Raw genomic sequence first — 15,020 nt, 5'->3', positions numbered from 1 at the left:
CCTTAGAATACTTTCTACACTTCCAACTTGGTGATGCTTAAAGGCCTCAGAGGATCTGAGACCTGAGAGCAAGCGCTTTGTTTTTCCCTCCCTCTGTAACGAGGCTGAGGCTGCCTGAGTCCCGACTCACAAGTAAACAGAAGAGAGGCAAATAAAAGCCCTTCCTCACTAGTCCTGAACATACCTACAGACATTCCTGCTTTCTTGGTTAAACTCACATGAATGTCTCTTATGTCTGTCATTCCAAGTTACTGGGTAGCATCCTAAGAACGACAAAAGTCCCTCCACTGCCTTCTTCACGTGTTTCCCAGAACCAGACCTGAAATCGCCCTCTTAGAAAACACGGCCAAAGCCAAAAACCAGCCTGCAGTGTAAATGTTTAAGTGGTCATGTCCCTGATATTAGCATTGACCTTGAATGCTCTCCAAACACAAGAAACCAGTTTTTAAATCATTAACTTCCTTTGGATGCTGCTCTGTACTTGGGGATCTGAGCAGCTGATTTTTTTTTTTTTTTTACTTGCTGTCTTTACAAGGTACAATATCATTAAACCCCATTTGAGCATCACAGAAATGGAACAAAACTCTCATGATATTACTGTCTTTCAGCTCAAACTTACATTTTTGTCTTTGTTTATTTGCGACAGGGTCTTTCCATGTGGCTCTAGCTGTTCTGGAACTTACTGTGTAGACCAGGCTGGCCTCGAGCTCACAGAGATGCTCCTGCTTCTGCCTCCCAGGTGCTGGGATTAAAGGCGTGCGGCACCACGTCAGGAGAGCCAAACTCACATTTCTAGACATTTTGAAATGCCTATTATAGAGGATGATGGTGAACTAAGACTAGAACATTAAACTGTGTTGCTTTAGTTTTCAAATTGTTTTGTAGTTTGTACATAATCCAGATCTTCTTCTTTCATTCTCTTCTACATGTATGTAATAAGTCATCTTCTACATGTATGTAATAAGTCATTTGTGTGTTGCATTCAAAGACTTCTAGCACATGAGTCAGCTTGGTGCTAAGGGATTTCAGGTGATTAGACACTGGCCGAACATATCAGTGGAAATAATTAAATTTAACATAAGATCAAAACAAACCTATCTGTCCTCTTTACACGATATCGAAATGTCTCTCTCGGGCACCGTTTATTTTTAAATCTTAAAAAATGAAGGTTTCACAGTGAAACACATCCTTTTTCTAAAGTCGAGTGCACATTGATCCTTCAGCTAGTCTCTGGGTTTGATTTCAGGAAGTTCTTTCTGTTCAAACTCAGGAACAAAACCTGTCCCTGGGAGAATTACGTGTCACCCACTGATAGGTCTGCCCTCAGTTATACCGTCTTGGGGGTGCTTACAAACCCATTCTTTGAGCTTATAACCAGCAAAACTGAACTTGCAAAACATCAGCTTTTCTTTTCCACGGCTACAGCGTACAAACTCCGAAGAGCAGTCACGTGCGTTACTGTTCCTCGTGTAAGTTTTGTAGTCATGTCTTGGTATTTTTAAAGAACCTCTTGCATTCTTTAAACGCAAAGATCCTGTGAGGGCTCCCAAATCACCTGCGGCTGTCGAAGGTTTCATAGGAACAATTACACTGCTGCTTCAAGTTGCTATCGTCACTTGGCTATCTTCAAGTTCACAGGCCCAATGTAACCCACATCTGTTCAGCAAACGACGTGTGACAAAGGACCACTGCAGAATTCACCTCCACGGGGTGCCTGGAGTTGGCAAATTCATGAAGACACAAAGACCTCAGAGACAATGTAGACTTGTGCCTGAATGGTACCGAGTGTCTGATACAAAGAAGTCCTGATTACCCACACTGCCATGTCCTGGCTGCCTCTGAGCAGATTGCACACTTAAGGCAGCCAAGATGGTGAATTGTATAGTATGTGTATCATATCACAATTTGCTTCAAAGGACACTACACTTTTACTATGGCCTTCCTTGCCTACAGGTTGGAGCATTTCACTCAGGCAAAGCTCCACTGTGGCCCACACCACACTGCCCCCAAAGTAGCAGGAAACCTAGCTTAGCCCAGGAATTTCTCTGCTGGCCAGATCTGGACCTTGCAACTTGCCTTCCTAGACATGAGTAATGTTTTAGTTCGCTTTTGCTGTTTTGAGAAACAACTCAAGAGGAAGGGGTTTGCTTGAGTTTACAGGTTACAACTCTATCACCAAGGGAAATCTGGGCAGGAGCTCAAGGCAGACACTTGAAACAAACACCAGGCTCCTGGTTCCGTTTCATTTGTATAAAGGTCAAGCCCACCTGTCTAGAGATGGTGCTGCCCACAGTGGGCTGGGCATTCTTACAGCCATTACAATTCCAAAAAAAGCCCCCACTGTCATGCCTGTATGCCAATCTGATGGTGGCAAGTCTTTAATTCATTCTCTCAGGCATATCTAGTTGACAACTGAGATTAGCCATCACAAGAAATCACTTCTAGTCCAAGCAGGAATGAATCCTACCAGGTATATAATTTAAGAAAAAAATTAACAAGAGACAGAGACTACAGGAACTGCTGGGTTATGTCCATGTTCAGGATGCTGTCCAGCAAGAAGGTCCTGCTGTTGGGAGCCTCATGGTCAAGCTTCTCTGCCTGGCTCGGGCCCACTGTGAGTTCTCTTTTCAGCGACTTTGAGTTTCTCAAATGTCCTTGAAGGCATTTCCTGCTCCTGAGTTGGCCAGGGGTGGTTTCCGTTTATTAGCAACAGAGAGCCTTACTAACACAAGCCAGTCATTCTGTTCCAAGTCTATCCAAGCGGGCAGCCGAGCAGTATGACAGGCAGGGCAGCCGAGCAGTATGACAGGCAGGTTCCTCCGGGTCTTTTGAGATCAGACAGTGCAAACCATGATGTAAGGGATCCCTGTGAACTGTTTACAAGGTACTGAGAGTTCGTCCCTAGATTTGCAAATGACTTAATTAAAAGTGAACAGGATTGGAGGGAACCTCACTATCTGAAACCCTGAGGACAAGACAGGACAATTTGACAATTTAACAGACAACTTACGGGCTTGTTTAGGGTCGCAGTCTGTCGTTAGATTTATTTATTTGATTGATTCTTTGGCCTCCATGTTGAGCCCTGAGGATCCACATGTATTCTGAACGCAATGTCCAGTCCCCTTTTCAGAAGAAATCACTGTGAAGGGCAAGCTCCCTGTGGTAGATTTGGAAGCTGCCACACTGTCTCTGAGATAGGAAGTCTCTGGGTCTCTACTGCAGACTCCCTTAGTAACAACTGTAGGATGTCTCTGGGCCTCCACTGCAGACTCCCTTAGTAACAACTGTAACAAGTCCTGCTCTTGAGCTTGATCCTCAGCACAGAGATTTTTTTTTTCCCCCAGCGATATTTTAACAGCAACAACATCTTACTTCAGCTAGGACCTGAATTCTAAGAATTTAGATATGAGCTTAGATTACACTGTGTCAAGTCCCTAGCCCTCCCCTGCATTCGTGGGACTCTGTGACCTTTGTCACTCTTTAGAACAGTAAAACCAAATCAGAAGGAGAGGGGTTGGGGAACTTGAGTTAAAAATAATTACAAATGACCTTAAATCAGGTGTGGGAGGGCACAGTGTAACCAGCACTGGGGAGGATGGGCTGGAGTTGGAGATGACATACTGAGTTCCAGGCCAGCTGGGCTGCAATGTGAGTGAGACTCTACCTCAAGGGGATCCACAGAAGCTGGACACAGCTCATAGGGAAAACAACAAATATACAACCCTGGAGATGGAAAACTGAAGAACTGACTAGAAGCCTGGGATCTGGGGGGCTGGTACTCGGCCTAAAGGTTCCCAGTCACTGCGGGGTTCTTCCTGAGCAGGTTCCAACCCCCAGGGTCATCACCAAGGTCTCTTTAAATACATCACACACATCAATGTCTGGAAGCTGGTGTGACTGTCACAGACAGACTGACCCCAGCGCAACGCTGTCTCTTGAGTGAGGCATGAGGAATTTTTAGATCATCCATCTCTGCCCATCTCAACGGCAAACGGTTTGCTCTGGGAGTTTTAGAACTATTAAAATGAGTGGTAAAATGTCGATGGTTGTTTAAAAATGAAACAAGACGATATCAAGGATGTGCCACTGACTGTGGGTGTCACTAGAATGCAAATGACCACCCATCCTGACACGCTGAGCTCCTCATTGTTCCTCTTCCTTGAAGCCTCAACCAGGTCAGACCAGCAAGAGAGTAAGGAACGCGGACCTTCCAAGTCTGTGATGGAGCTTTCTCTTTCTTTTCACTTTTTTTACTATCATATGCTCCCCTCCCCATGTTGGTGACACATGTAGAGTGGGGTGATGGGGTGGGATGGGGTGATGGGGTGATGGGGTGATGGGGTGGGATGGGTGATGGGGTGATGGGGTGATGGGGTGATGGGGTGATGGGGTGGGATGGGGTGGAGTGGGGTGATGGGGTGGGATGGGGTGATGGGGTGATGGGGTGATGGGGTGATGGGGTGATGGGGTGATGGGGTGATGGGGTGGGATGGGGTGGAGTGGGGTGATGGGGTGGGATGGGGTGATGGGGTGATGGGGTGGGATGGGGTGATGGGGTGATGGGGTGATGGGGTGATGGGGTGATGGGGTGATGGGGTGATGGGGTGATGGGGTGATGGGGTGATGGGGTGGAGTGGGGTTGGAGGATGATAGGAGCACAAGTGGACCTTCCAAGTCTGTGATGAAAAGACCAAAGAACCCTTTAACCTTCATTTGAAACTACACAGTGTATCCGAAATCCCCCCCCCTTCCCTAAAGAAAGAAGAAGAAAAAAAAAAGAAGGAAGGAAGAAAGAGAAAAGACAAAAAGAGAAGAAACAAAAAGTATAACTCTAAAATACATTATATAATATAATATAAGAGGAAAAAAAATCAGCTCATTCAAGATGCATACACCATCTAGGATGGAAGGTAGTTTTTCTATAAGTCAGTACAAGGGTATCCTATACAGAACTTTACATGTAAAAACCATCAGCTGGGCCTTCTGGTACATGCCTTTAATTCCAGCACTGGAGAGGCAGACACTGGCAGATCTCTGACTTTGAGGCCAGCCTGGCTTGCAGAGCAAATTCCAGGTCAGCCAGAGCTACACAGCGAAAAACCCTGTCTCCGAAGTATAGATACCACTCAAAGGAAAACTGAAAGAAACACAGATATTTGCAACACACTGTTGAGAACCTGAGCCCCTGTCCCAACCCACACCGGACGGAAAAAGTGAGCTAAGTCCCCAAAGTTGCTGTCTGACCCCACACACGTGCTGTGACACTTAAGCCAGCAAACACACACACACACACACACACAGAGAGAGAGAGAGAGACAGACAGACAGACAGACAGACAGACAGACAGACAGACAGAAACAGAATATTAAAAATTTAATCACGCAGAAAAGCTGATGAGCCTCATTTTGTCAGGAGCTGCTATAAGGAACTTGCTAAACTCAAGACAGAGTGAAAGCCTACTGCGGTCCCCACTGCAAACGCTCCCACAAGACAGCCTTTTAAAACTCATTTACACCAGAAAATATTTAAAGTCAACATTTATTTGCAAATAAACATGTGTGCGTGTAACATCAGCTCTCATCAGCCGCCCACCTGATTTCAGTGGCATCATGCTTCAGGACTTGTCAGAGTGATGAAGAGCTGAAACAGAAACCAGAGGGTTTCCTGTCTAATCCTTAGCTGCTCCCTGGAATCTGTAACATTACCGTGGAACACAGGAGTCTGGATAAACACGTGCAGCGCCACAGTTACCTAACTAGAACTCTGGTCTAGTTCACTCCAGCAGTTCATTAGCCTCTGGAGAAATTTTGTAATTGGATATATGGAAATATAACCAACTTTTCCCTATACATTTTAATTTTATTAGATTTTCATTTGTCTCTCCTGCTCATTTATCAATTTGATCCTAGGAGAGAGAGGGCAAGATCCACTATCCTTAGTCTGCAAGACAAGACAGCTGAGGAAGAGATACACTATGAACACCATGTGCCAATTGCAGCAGGCCCAAGATGACAGGAGCGGAAGAGCAAGAAAAATCACAGTCAAGTTTCTACCTAGCCTTTGATACAAAAGACCCGTGAGCACATGAGCAACAGTGTAGAGGAAGCCTGAGCCTGGCTCTGCTCTGGAGAAGCTAACAGTTACACTGTAACAGGGAGGCACACCCCAACAGCCCTAGGTAAGAATCTACTTTGTAAGCTTCCAGAGACTAGACTAGACTAGCGCCTGCTCTTGAGTCCCAGCAGCCACATGGCAGCTCACAGCCTTATGAAACTCCAGTTCCAGGGAATCCAACAGCTTCTTCTCATCTCCAAATGTGATACACAGACACATGCAGGCAAAACACCCAAACACAAAAAATAATAAAATAAATACAGACACTCAGTCACACAGAGAGACACTCACATATACACACACAGACATAGGCACTCATAGATACATATACACACACACACTTGAACACACAGACACTCACAGATACACATACACATGCACACAGGTATACATATACACAGTCACACACAGAGAAACATGCACATAGCATACACAGTCACAGATACACATAGGTATACATACATGTGCACACACTCACACACATGCACACACACAGACAACATATACCTTCTCTCTCATACACACTCACACATACACAGACATATACCCTCTCTCACACACACACACACACACAAACACACACATACTCACACACAGAGAGACATATACCCTCTCTCTCTCTTTCACACACACACACACACACACACACACACACAGTAAAATTTGAATCACTGAGAGCATGCCCTAGCCCTAGCCCCTGCTCACAGGCACTTGCTGTCTCTCCTATGTCTCTGGTGTTCCAAAGCAACAGAATTAGAAGGCAGAACTGAAGTTTTCAAAACTGTAAGGAAGGAAGAAAACAAAGGGCTTCCCTCCTTATAAGCTGATATACTCAGCTACTCTGTAATAATGATGGGAAATTGACCTGAATTAAGCCATTACAAAATCCGATGTAATTATTTCTCAAGTAGTTGAAACTTTTCACTCCTCAATTTTGAAAAAAATACTTCATAAGACAGAAGCCCTAGTATTTAAACTACATATTAATAAAAATCAGTGAGGTTTTCTTTAGAAGTGAAGCTCTGTAAGAAGTACCAGAAGCATCTTTGAAATTGCTACAACAATTGAAATTGCTACAAATCGAAGATCTTGCACACAACACTGTTTGGAAGTGTTCATTGATTAATTAATTAATAATTATCAATCAATAATAAATATTAATAAATTATTAATAATTTAATGTTGGACATTATTAGATATTTCCCAAATGCAAAAGTATTTTTTCTATTTGCTTTTCCACACAGAAAGTCACAGATACAAAGATGCCGGTATTTGCAAAGCGAGATGCCTCGGTAGCTTTATAGTCTACCGTAATTCATAAGATTTAAACTTGTGAAGAGCCCACTGAAGCCATGTCTCTGGGCTGCTGTGGAAGGGCCAGAAAGTGTATCGGGGGCCGTCAGCAATGACTTCTGTAACCAGCCGTGGGAAACCTGTTGATTCGGGCGAGTGGGCAATCACACACATGACCTCTGAAGTTCTCTGAGCTGCTGGAATCCCTGGGAAGTCTATTTCAGAAAACAGACATCCAATCAAAGACCAAGCTCTACCCAGGGTGGCGCGCTCAAGACTCTTCAACTTGAACTTGCAGTCACCTAAACACCATTCGCAGAGAGGGAAATGACTCCATCTGCAAACGCACTATCAAGTCACCACCAAGAAACAGAAAACACATTGAGCACATTTGACAGCACGGCAACAGCCATTAGTGCTGGTTTTCTGTGCGCACAGTTATTCCCGGGAGCACAGTGGACACTCACTGAGGCGCCTGAGACAGGAGCAGAGTTCTGGAGTCCGTCACTTTCTTTCAGTGTCTGCCTCTGGGTCTCAGCCTGTGGAGCTGACCACCTCAGCCCTTCCACACTCGCCCTTGTGAGTGACCCTTGAACTCCTGCCTTCCCTGAGTGGGATAATAGCTGCATCAGCTAATTAACTTGCGAGCATAGTCATTAAGGCTCTGCCGAGGTAAGCACTTTGCCTCTTTCCTCCCCACACCCCTATGCAGAAACCACTGTGAGTCCATTTTTAAACTCAGAAGATGTAGTCTACATTTCATAACCTGCCCAGGGTCATAAGGTTTGCGCATCAAAGTGTGGGAATCCCAGCCCAAACCTTCTGTTTCTAGAGCCCCTCCTTTTAGCTACTAAACGGTAACACCTTCCATGCCTACCAAGTTTGACGGTGTTCATCAACAAAGCACTATCCTGGACCCGGACTAGACTTGCATCGTGAATTCTCTCACAAACAACTGGATCGAGCAGTTGGACTGAGCATTTCTTTCACACCTCAATCTCAGGAGCAAACAACACAGGAAAGATGTGCGATTAAACCTTCCTTCCCGAAGCCTGTGGAAAATGCACGAAGAACAGGAACTGTGGAGCCACTGGTGACTTCCAGAGAAGGCACTGGGCAGGCAACACTGTCACAGAAAGGCTCTCTCCCTCACAGCCCAGAGGACAGGACTCCTAAACCTAACAGCTGAGAACAGTCACCAACCTCAGCCTTCTCAGGTAAGACACTGAGCCAGGGCCCATGAAGTAACCAAAGAGCACCTGTGCAATAAAATGTGTCGTGGGGTGCAATGAACTGTTCGCCAGCATGAACACCATGAAAGAATGTTCTAGAAACCAGAAAGGGTCCTACCTAACTAACGTGCTGCTTTTTCTGTATGGTATACATCTCTATTTCCCCAGTTCATATACCGACTGGAATCCCAAGGGCCTTGCGGTAGGCTCAGCTCCTTTCACTGGGCGGTCAGGATGGACAGGGAGAAAGAATAGCCAAGTTCTAGAACCCCGGCTGCCCAGGACGCCAGTTTTGGCAAAGCCAGAAGAGTGAGTACTCCTTTGGCAAGGCCAAAAGGAAATTACTTCAGCGAAGAGGGGCTGGTGATCTCCTCAAGCAGGACAAAGCCACATTTGCGCCATGTCCATCGCCTACATTCATGGCCAAAGCCAGGGACTTCAATCCACCGTTCTTTCCAGCAGGGCGCTGAGAAAGGCCACAGGGAAGATGGGGAGAAACACACACACATTCTAACCAAAACAAGGCAGGGAAGGCAGGCTCGCAGGGCCTGTCTGGGGCGTGCGAACCACTTCCTCTTCTCGGATGTGTCTAGGGCTGGAGATTATGAAGTTGCTGAGAAGCGCTCGCGGCTTCCTGCGCACTGGGACCTCGGGGACCGGGGCTGTCCCAGGCGCAGACCCCGGGCACGCGCGCGCGGGAGGGACAGGGACCAGAGCTTGCTGGCGCGGCTCAGAGCATGTCCTGCTTACCCCAGGGTGCTGATGAAGCCATTGACCGAGCCCTCCGCGTACAGAGACACGATGTCCCCAATGTAGAGGAAGCTGGACATTTTGTCAGACATGCTGCTTCACACTCCTGTGGTCGTCCCCGCTGTCTCCGCTGCACGAAAGGGTGAGCTCGGGCCCGCTGAGTCCGAGGGGTCCAAGAGGCTTAGCTCCGGGTACGGCAGCGAGGCCACCGCTGGGGACACTGCGATGGCCCCGCGCCGCCGTCGCCACCCTTGCCCGGCCGTAGGTTTCCTGTTCCTGGCGAAGTTCTGTCCTACACCTTCGCTCCTCCTCCCTGGCCCGCGCTCCCTCTGCGTCCCCACAGTGCGCGCCCGGCCTGAGCGGAGCCTCTAGGTCCCCTCGGGGGACTCTCTGGACCAGGTGGCGGTGCCCACGGACGGAGAGGGCGGAGAGGAGCTCCGAGGAGGGGGGCGCGCGGCCAATCAAGCCTAGGCGGCCGGGGGCGGAGCGGGGCTGGGGCGGGGCCAGCTCCCGGGGGACGGGCCACCCCGAAGCCGCCAGAACAGAGGCGTGGGAGCCACGCTGGGCGGCGCTGCGGGGCGGCGAGGACATCGGTTCTGGGTTCGGGGAGATTTTGGAGGGGCAGCTCCGGGACAGGCAGCAACAGTCTGGAGTGACTCCAGGAGGGGAGGGGAAGAGAGGAGAAGGAAGGGAAGACTATCCGAAAGATGAAGGAGCGACTCAGGACTTTTGGCACGCGGGCTGGGGAGGGGTGCAGTGCAGCCAGTGTAGACAGGAGGACCCAGAGTGCAAGGGACAATCCCCGTCTGCGAAAGGCAAGGGACTTAGAGGGGTTTAGAGGAAAATTGCGGACAAGGCTCGGGTGGAAATGTCCTTGGGGGACCCTGACTGGAAGAGAGCACAGAGCAGCCACTCTGCATTGGTTGGGACCTGGAGCGCGTGTTGAACTGTCCGGCTGAGAGCAGGAGCTTGCGGTCACTGAGGAGTGGGGGGTGGGGTGGGCGAAATGGTAGAGGCCACTGTGGTGTTCGCGCGACGCAGCAGCCTGGAGTCCTGACTGTGAAAAGCTGTAGTCCGGGTGGATGCATGTCAGTGGGAAAGCTGTTGACTGAAGGGGAGGAGATGGTTGACACACAGATGAAAAAGTGCTGAAGAGCCGAGGAAAAGAGGAAATGCTCCTGTGGAACTGTTCTTGGATCCTGTTTTTCTCAAGTTCATGGCTGGGTGAAAGAATCCAGCAGCTGCAGCTGCTATGGTGACCGTCAATGGGTAGGTCAGCGCTGCCAGTGGGGGCTCACAAGTGAGGGTAACTGTGGGATCCATCTCCAAGAGCGGTGACTATCTTTGTAGCCCCGGAGGTTATAATAAATAAAACCGGAGGCAAGACCTGAGTCGTGGGCGCCCCCTCTGTTGTGCCTCAGTCCACCTCCAGAGTGTTGTTTTAGAAGTGTTTGGTCCTCCCCAGTGGAAGGCACGGAAGAGGCAAACGCTGTGTTCACTGTGACACTAGTTAGTCAGAAATGAAAAACAATGTGCAGAGTCAAGGGTGGGGGAAGCAGGAGTGGGGTGGGGGAGGAAGGAGCTGGTCAGAGGCATAAACCAAATCGCAGCTGACCAAAGTCAGAGTCTAGGGGAGTTTTGCCTTCCAGTTCCTGGGGTGGAAAGGTTTTAGACAGCAAGGAACAGACAGGAAATGCCACTTGCGAGTCAAGTCTTGGTGTGGGACAAACCTCTGTGGAAGCAAACAGTGTATTCTCAGTCCTCACCACTCCTCCTCTCCTTCCTTCCCACAGAGCCACATCACCAGCCCACAGAAGACAGTGATTTAGTGAGACGTGCCCGTCCCCAGATAGGAGTTGTGCTGTGTATGTTCATAATGGTGTTGGGAGGACAAGTGATGGGCTTGAGTTATAGTCTCCAGGCTCTGGGATGGAGACATCTGTTACCCACAGCACTTGTGAGCTGTGTTCTGGGATGATCCTTGCTAACAGCCAATGGATGTTCAACCATTGCTGACCTAGATCCTGGAGTCACAAAGTCAGGCCCACAGGAACAAAATGGGTGTGTGACTGTTTCTCCTGACAAACAGATGAGGTGTAAAGTGGGGTTCCTAAGTTCTGGCCTCTTGTGAGACCAGCCTTAACTCAGAGTATGGTCCCCTAAAACCAAGAGCCCCAGGACGGGAGTTCTGTTACCTAAGGTAAGACACCATCGTCCTGAGGCACGTCTCAAAACCTGACTTTTGTTATTTCTGCACTGTGTGTGTGTGTCTGTGTCTATCTCTCTCTGTGTCTCTATATGCAGTTGTGTGTCTGTCTGTGTATGTGTCTCTGTGTGCGTGTCTGTGTGTCTGTCTGTATGTGTGTCTGTGTGTGTATGTCTCTCTGTGTGTCTCTATATGCAGTTGTGTGTCTGTATGTGTGTCTGTGTGTGTGTCTGTGTGTGTGTCTGTGTGTGTGTCTGTGTGTGTGTGTCTGTATGTGTGTCTGTGTGTGTGTGTGTGTGTGTGTGTGTGTATGTCTGTCTGTGTCTCTCTGTGTGTCTGTGCATGTATGTTGTACGGATGTGTGCAGATGCATTGACCTGTGTGTGTTATGGTAGCACTCTGAGCTTGGTATCAGTGCGCCTTTATCAACAACTTTTCCACTTTGCAGTCTTGTTGTTGTGTGAGAGGTTTGGGGGTGGTTTTTGTTTGTCTTGTGGCAGGGTCTCTCACTGAACCTGAAGCTTACTTACATTGATGGTGAACTAGCCAGTGAGTGCTGAGGGTCCTCACGTAGCCAAGCCCCAGGTTACAGCTGTATCCTGGCCAGCTTTGATGCAGTACTGAGCCTGGAACTCGGTTCTTCCTCCCAATGCCAGCACCTCACACACCACAGCACCACATCCATAGCCCCCCAGCCCAACTAGAAATGTCCTAAGAGTGTGCTCACAGTTTTGTTTCTTTCAGCTTTCATGGGGTCACTGAGCACTCACACACCACGCCATCTCTGGCACTACAAAACAATTCAAAGAACAGAAGACAAATATACATTTTTGTGTTTATTATCTTGATCAAGGACTAGATACCAGGTACACAGATAACTGTGTACCAGGTTAACCAAATAAAAACCAGAATTTCCTGTGCCACTGAGACTGTGAGTCACTCAGCAAAGTAGCAGTTGTCAGCCCTAAAAACCTATAGAGATGACATATAAAGCAGAGTAAAAACTGTGTGAGACATCTGTCCCCAAGGGTTGAATGTATGAAAGATGAACTTCCAGAAAAGCTGGACAGAGGTAACCATGGGTTACCCAAAACAAAGGGTTTGTAAGCGGTTCCCCACACTGAATGTTAGGTGAGTTGCTTTCTCCTCTGCTTTGAAATGGATATATTTTGAAAATCACGCCGTCTCATTGAGCAGTCTGACTTATGAGATACACATAAAGTACAGAATAGAAGCATCATTCTCCCTCAACAATGTTGTGTCAAACCTACATGTTTCGTGGTTGATAGAACTTGAGGACAGTCTTGGGCTTTCGGCTTTTTGTTACAATGCACACTAGGAGCTGAGGAGAGGCTTAGCTGGTAAACAGACTTCCAGGCAAGCATAAGGAGATGAGTTTGGATGCCCAGCAGCCGCATAAAATCCCAGGCATGGCAATGCGTGTCTACACATCATAACACACGCCTGCAGTACCAGTACTTGGGAGGTTGAGGCAGGAGGATCTGAAGCTTCAAACCAGCTTGTGCTGCATAGTGAGATTATCACTCTCAGGAAAAAAAGAAAGGAAGGAGTGCACATTCACACACAGGTGCACACTCGTGCACACTCATGTCCCAACTCCACTAACCCTTAGTCTTGTCTCCTCTAGGCCTCTTCAGGTCAGGGAGTAGCTACGCAGAAGGATGCTCAGTCAGTTCCTCTCCTCACTGTGGAGACAGGGCATCTGACAAAGCACAGATCGTGATCCTGTGGATTCTGATAACAGCCGCCTCCTGTTGACTTTGGGAGATTCGAGAGTCTCCTTCACAGCAGTGAGTCCTGTGCACAAGGTTCCTGGGATCGAGGAAATGTTGTGATCGTTTCATTGAGAACGTCCCCCATGGGCTCAGATATTTCAATAGTTGGTCCCCAGTTGGTGGAGCCATTTGGGTAGATTTATCAAGTGTGGCCTTTGTGGAAGGCTGTATGCCACTGGGGATAGGCTTTGGAGTTTCAAAGTCAGGTGCCATTCCCACCCATTCTCTGATTCCTGTGTTTGAAGCTCTTCACATGTTAGCAGCTGGGGCAGCTTCCAGCTCAAGCTGCCATGCCTGCTGCCTGCTGCCTGCCTGCTGCCTGCCTGCTGCCTGCTGCCTGCTGCCTGCTGCCTGCTGCCTGCCTGCCTGCCTGCTGCCTGCCTGCCTGCTGCCTGCCTGCCTGCTGCCTGCCTGCCTGCTGCCTGCCTGCCTGCTGCCTGCCTGCTGCCTGCTGCCTGCTGCCTGCTGCCTGCCTGCCTGCTGCCTGCCTGCTACCTGCTGCCTGCTGCCTGCTGCCTGCTGCCTGCCTGCTACCTGCTGCCTGCTGCCTGCTGCCTGCCTGCTACCTGCTGCCTGCTGCCTGCCTGCTGCCTGCCTGCTGCCTGCCTGCCTGCTGCCTGCCTGCTGCCTGCCTGCTGCCTGCTGCCTGCTGCCTGCTACCTGCCTGCTGCCTGCCTGCTGCCTGCCTGCTGCCTGCCTGCTGCCTGCCTGCTGCCTGCTGCCTGCTGCCTGCTGCCATGCCATTTCTGCCATTATGGACCTAACCCTCAGAGACTGTAAGCCCAAATAAACTCTTCTATAAGCTGCCCTAGCCTCCGTGTTTTGTCGCCAACAACAGAAATGTAACTGATAGATGCCTGGCTACCATTCTGGGAGTCTTGACCATTTTGAACAATCGACTACTTTCTTGATTCGCACTTTACCTTGCAAATTATACAGCCGCTCTTGGACTCCAGCATCCTTAGCACTCCAGAGAGTAGGTGTAGACACTGCTCCGCGGACCCCTCCCTCCATTGATCTCTGCTTCTGCCTCATCAGTACCTACTTCAGATCTGGAATACCAGCAGCTTGACATTCCAAGTCACCTTGTACTGGCACACTCATTCTCTTTGCTTGTAGGCATAACTGCTCTGTGTGCCTTCGTTCTCCGTGGAGACAGGAGCAAGCTCCACCTTGAAAGGTCAAAAATAGACAGCTCAGGCTGGGGATGTGGGTTGATGATAAAGCGCTTGTCTAATGCATGATGCTCTGGATTTGATCTGGGCATCGAATGGAAGCACAGCAACTCCACTAATGCAAAGAAATTAGTATATGTTCATATGTTGAGCTCTGATGTTTATCCTCCAATGCAGATAAATTATTTAACTTTAGGTCAAGATTTGGATTTTTTTTTTTTAATGTGCACTTTGACCTTTAGCCTCTGGCTTGGAGGGAAAGGTTGGAGGGCTACATGGAAAACATAACTTCCCTCAGTGACAATTCACTCAGCCCCTTTGAAGTAGGTCACCAGCCCTGTGACCTCTCCTATACCCATCCACACCCCACTAGGTGAAGCCTAAATGGGCCTAGCTCAACTCTTCAGTCCCAATGGAGCCTGAAAAGTCTGAAATGGTGCTTCTCAAGAACAAA

General features: G+C 48.6%; 1 protein-coding gene across 1 annotated transcript in view; it reads right to left on the bottom strand.

The window, feature by feature from the left end:
* ITPR2 (inositol 1,4,5-trisphosphate receptor type 2) overlaps positions 1–9,651 on the bottom strand; it is a 355,767-nt gene extending 346,116 nt beyond the window's left edge. The window contains exon 1 of the mRNA XM_080914558.1: positions 9,390–9,651. Within this exon, the coding sequence (XP_080770684.1) occupies positions 9,390–9,481 (92 nt within the window). The 5' untranslated portion in view covers positions 9,482–9,651. The remainder of the gene's footprint in view (positions 1–9,389) is intronic.
* Between the last annotated feature and the right edge of the window lie 5,369 nt (positions 9,652–15,020).

Source organism: Micromys minutus (assembly GCF_963924665.1).
Source record: "Micromys minutus genome assembly, chromosome: 3".
NCBI lineage: Eukaryota > Metazoa > Chordata > Mammalia > Rodentia > Muridae > Micromys > Micromys minutus.
Note: the sequence above shows the minus strand (reverse complement) of the source record. Positions and strands in the feature narration are given on the sequence as shown.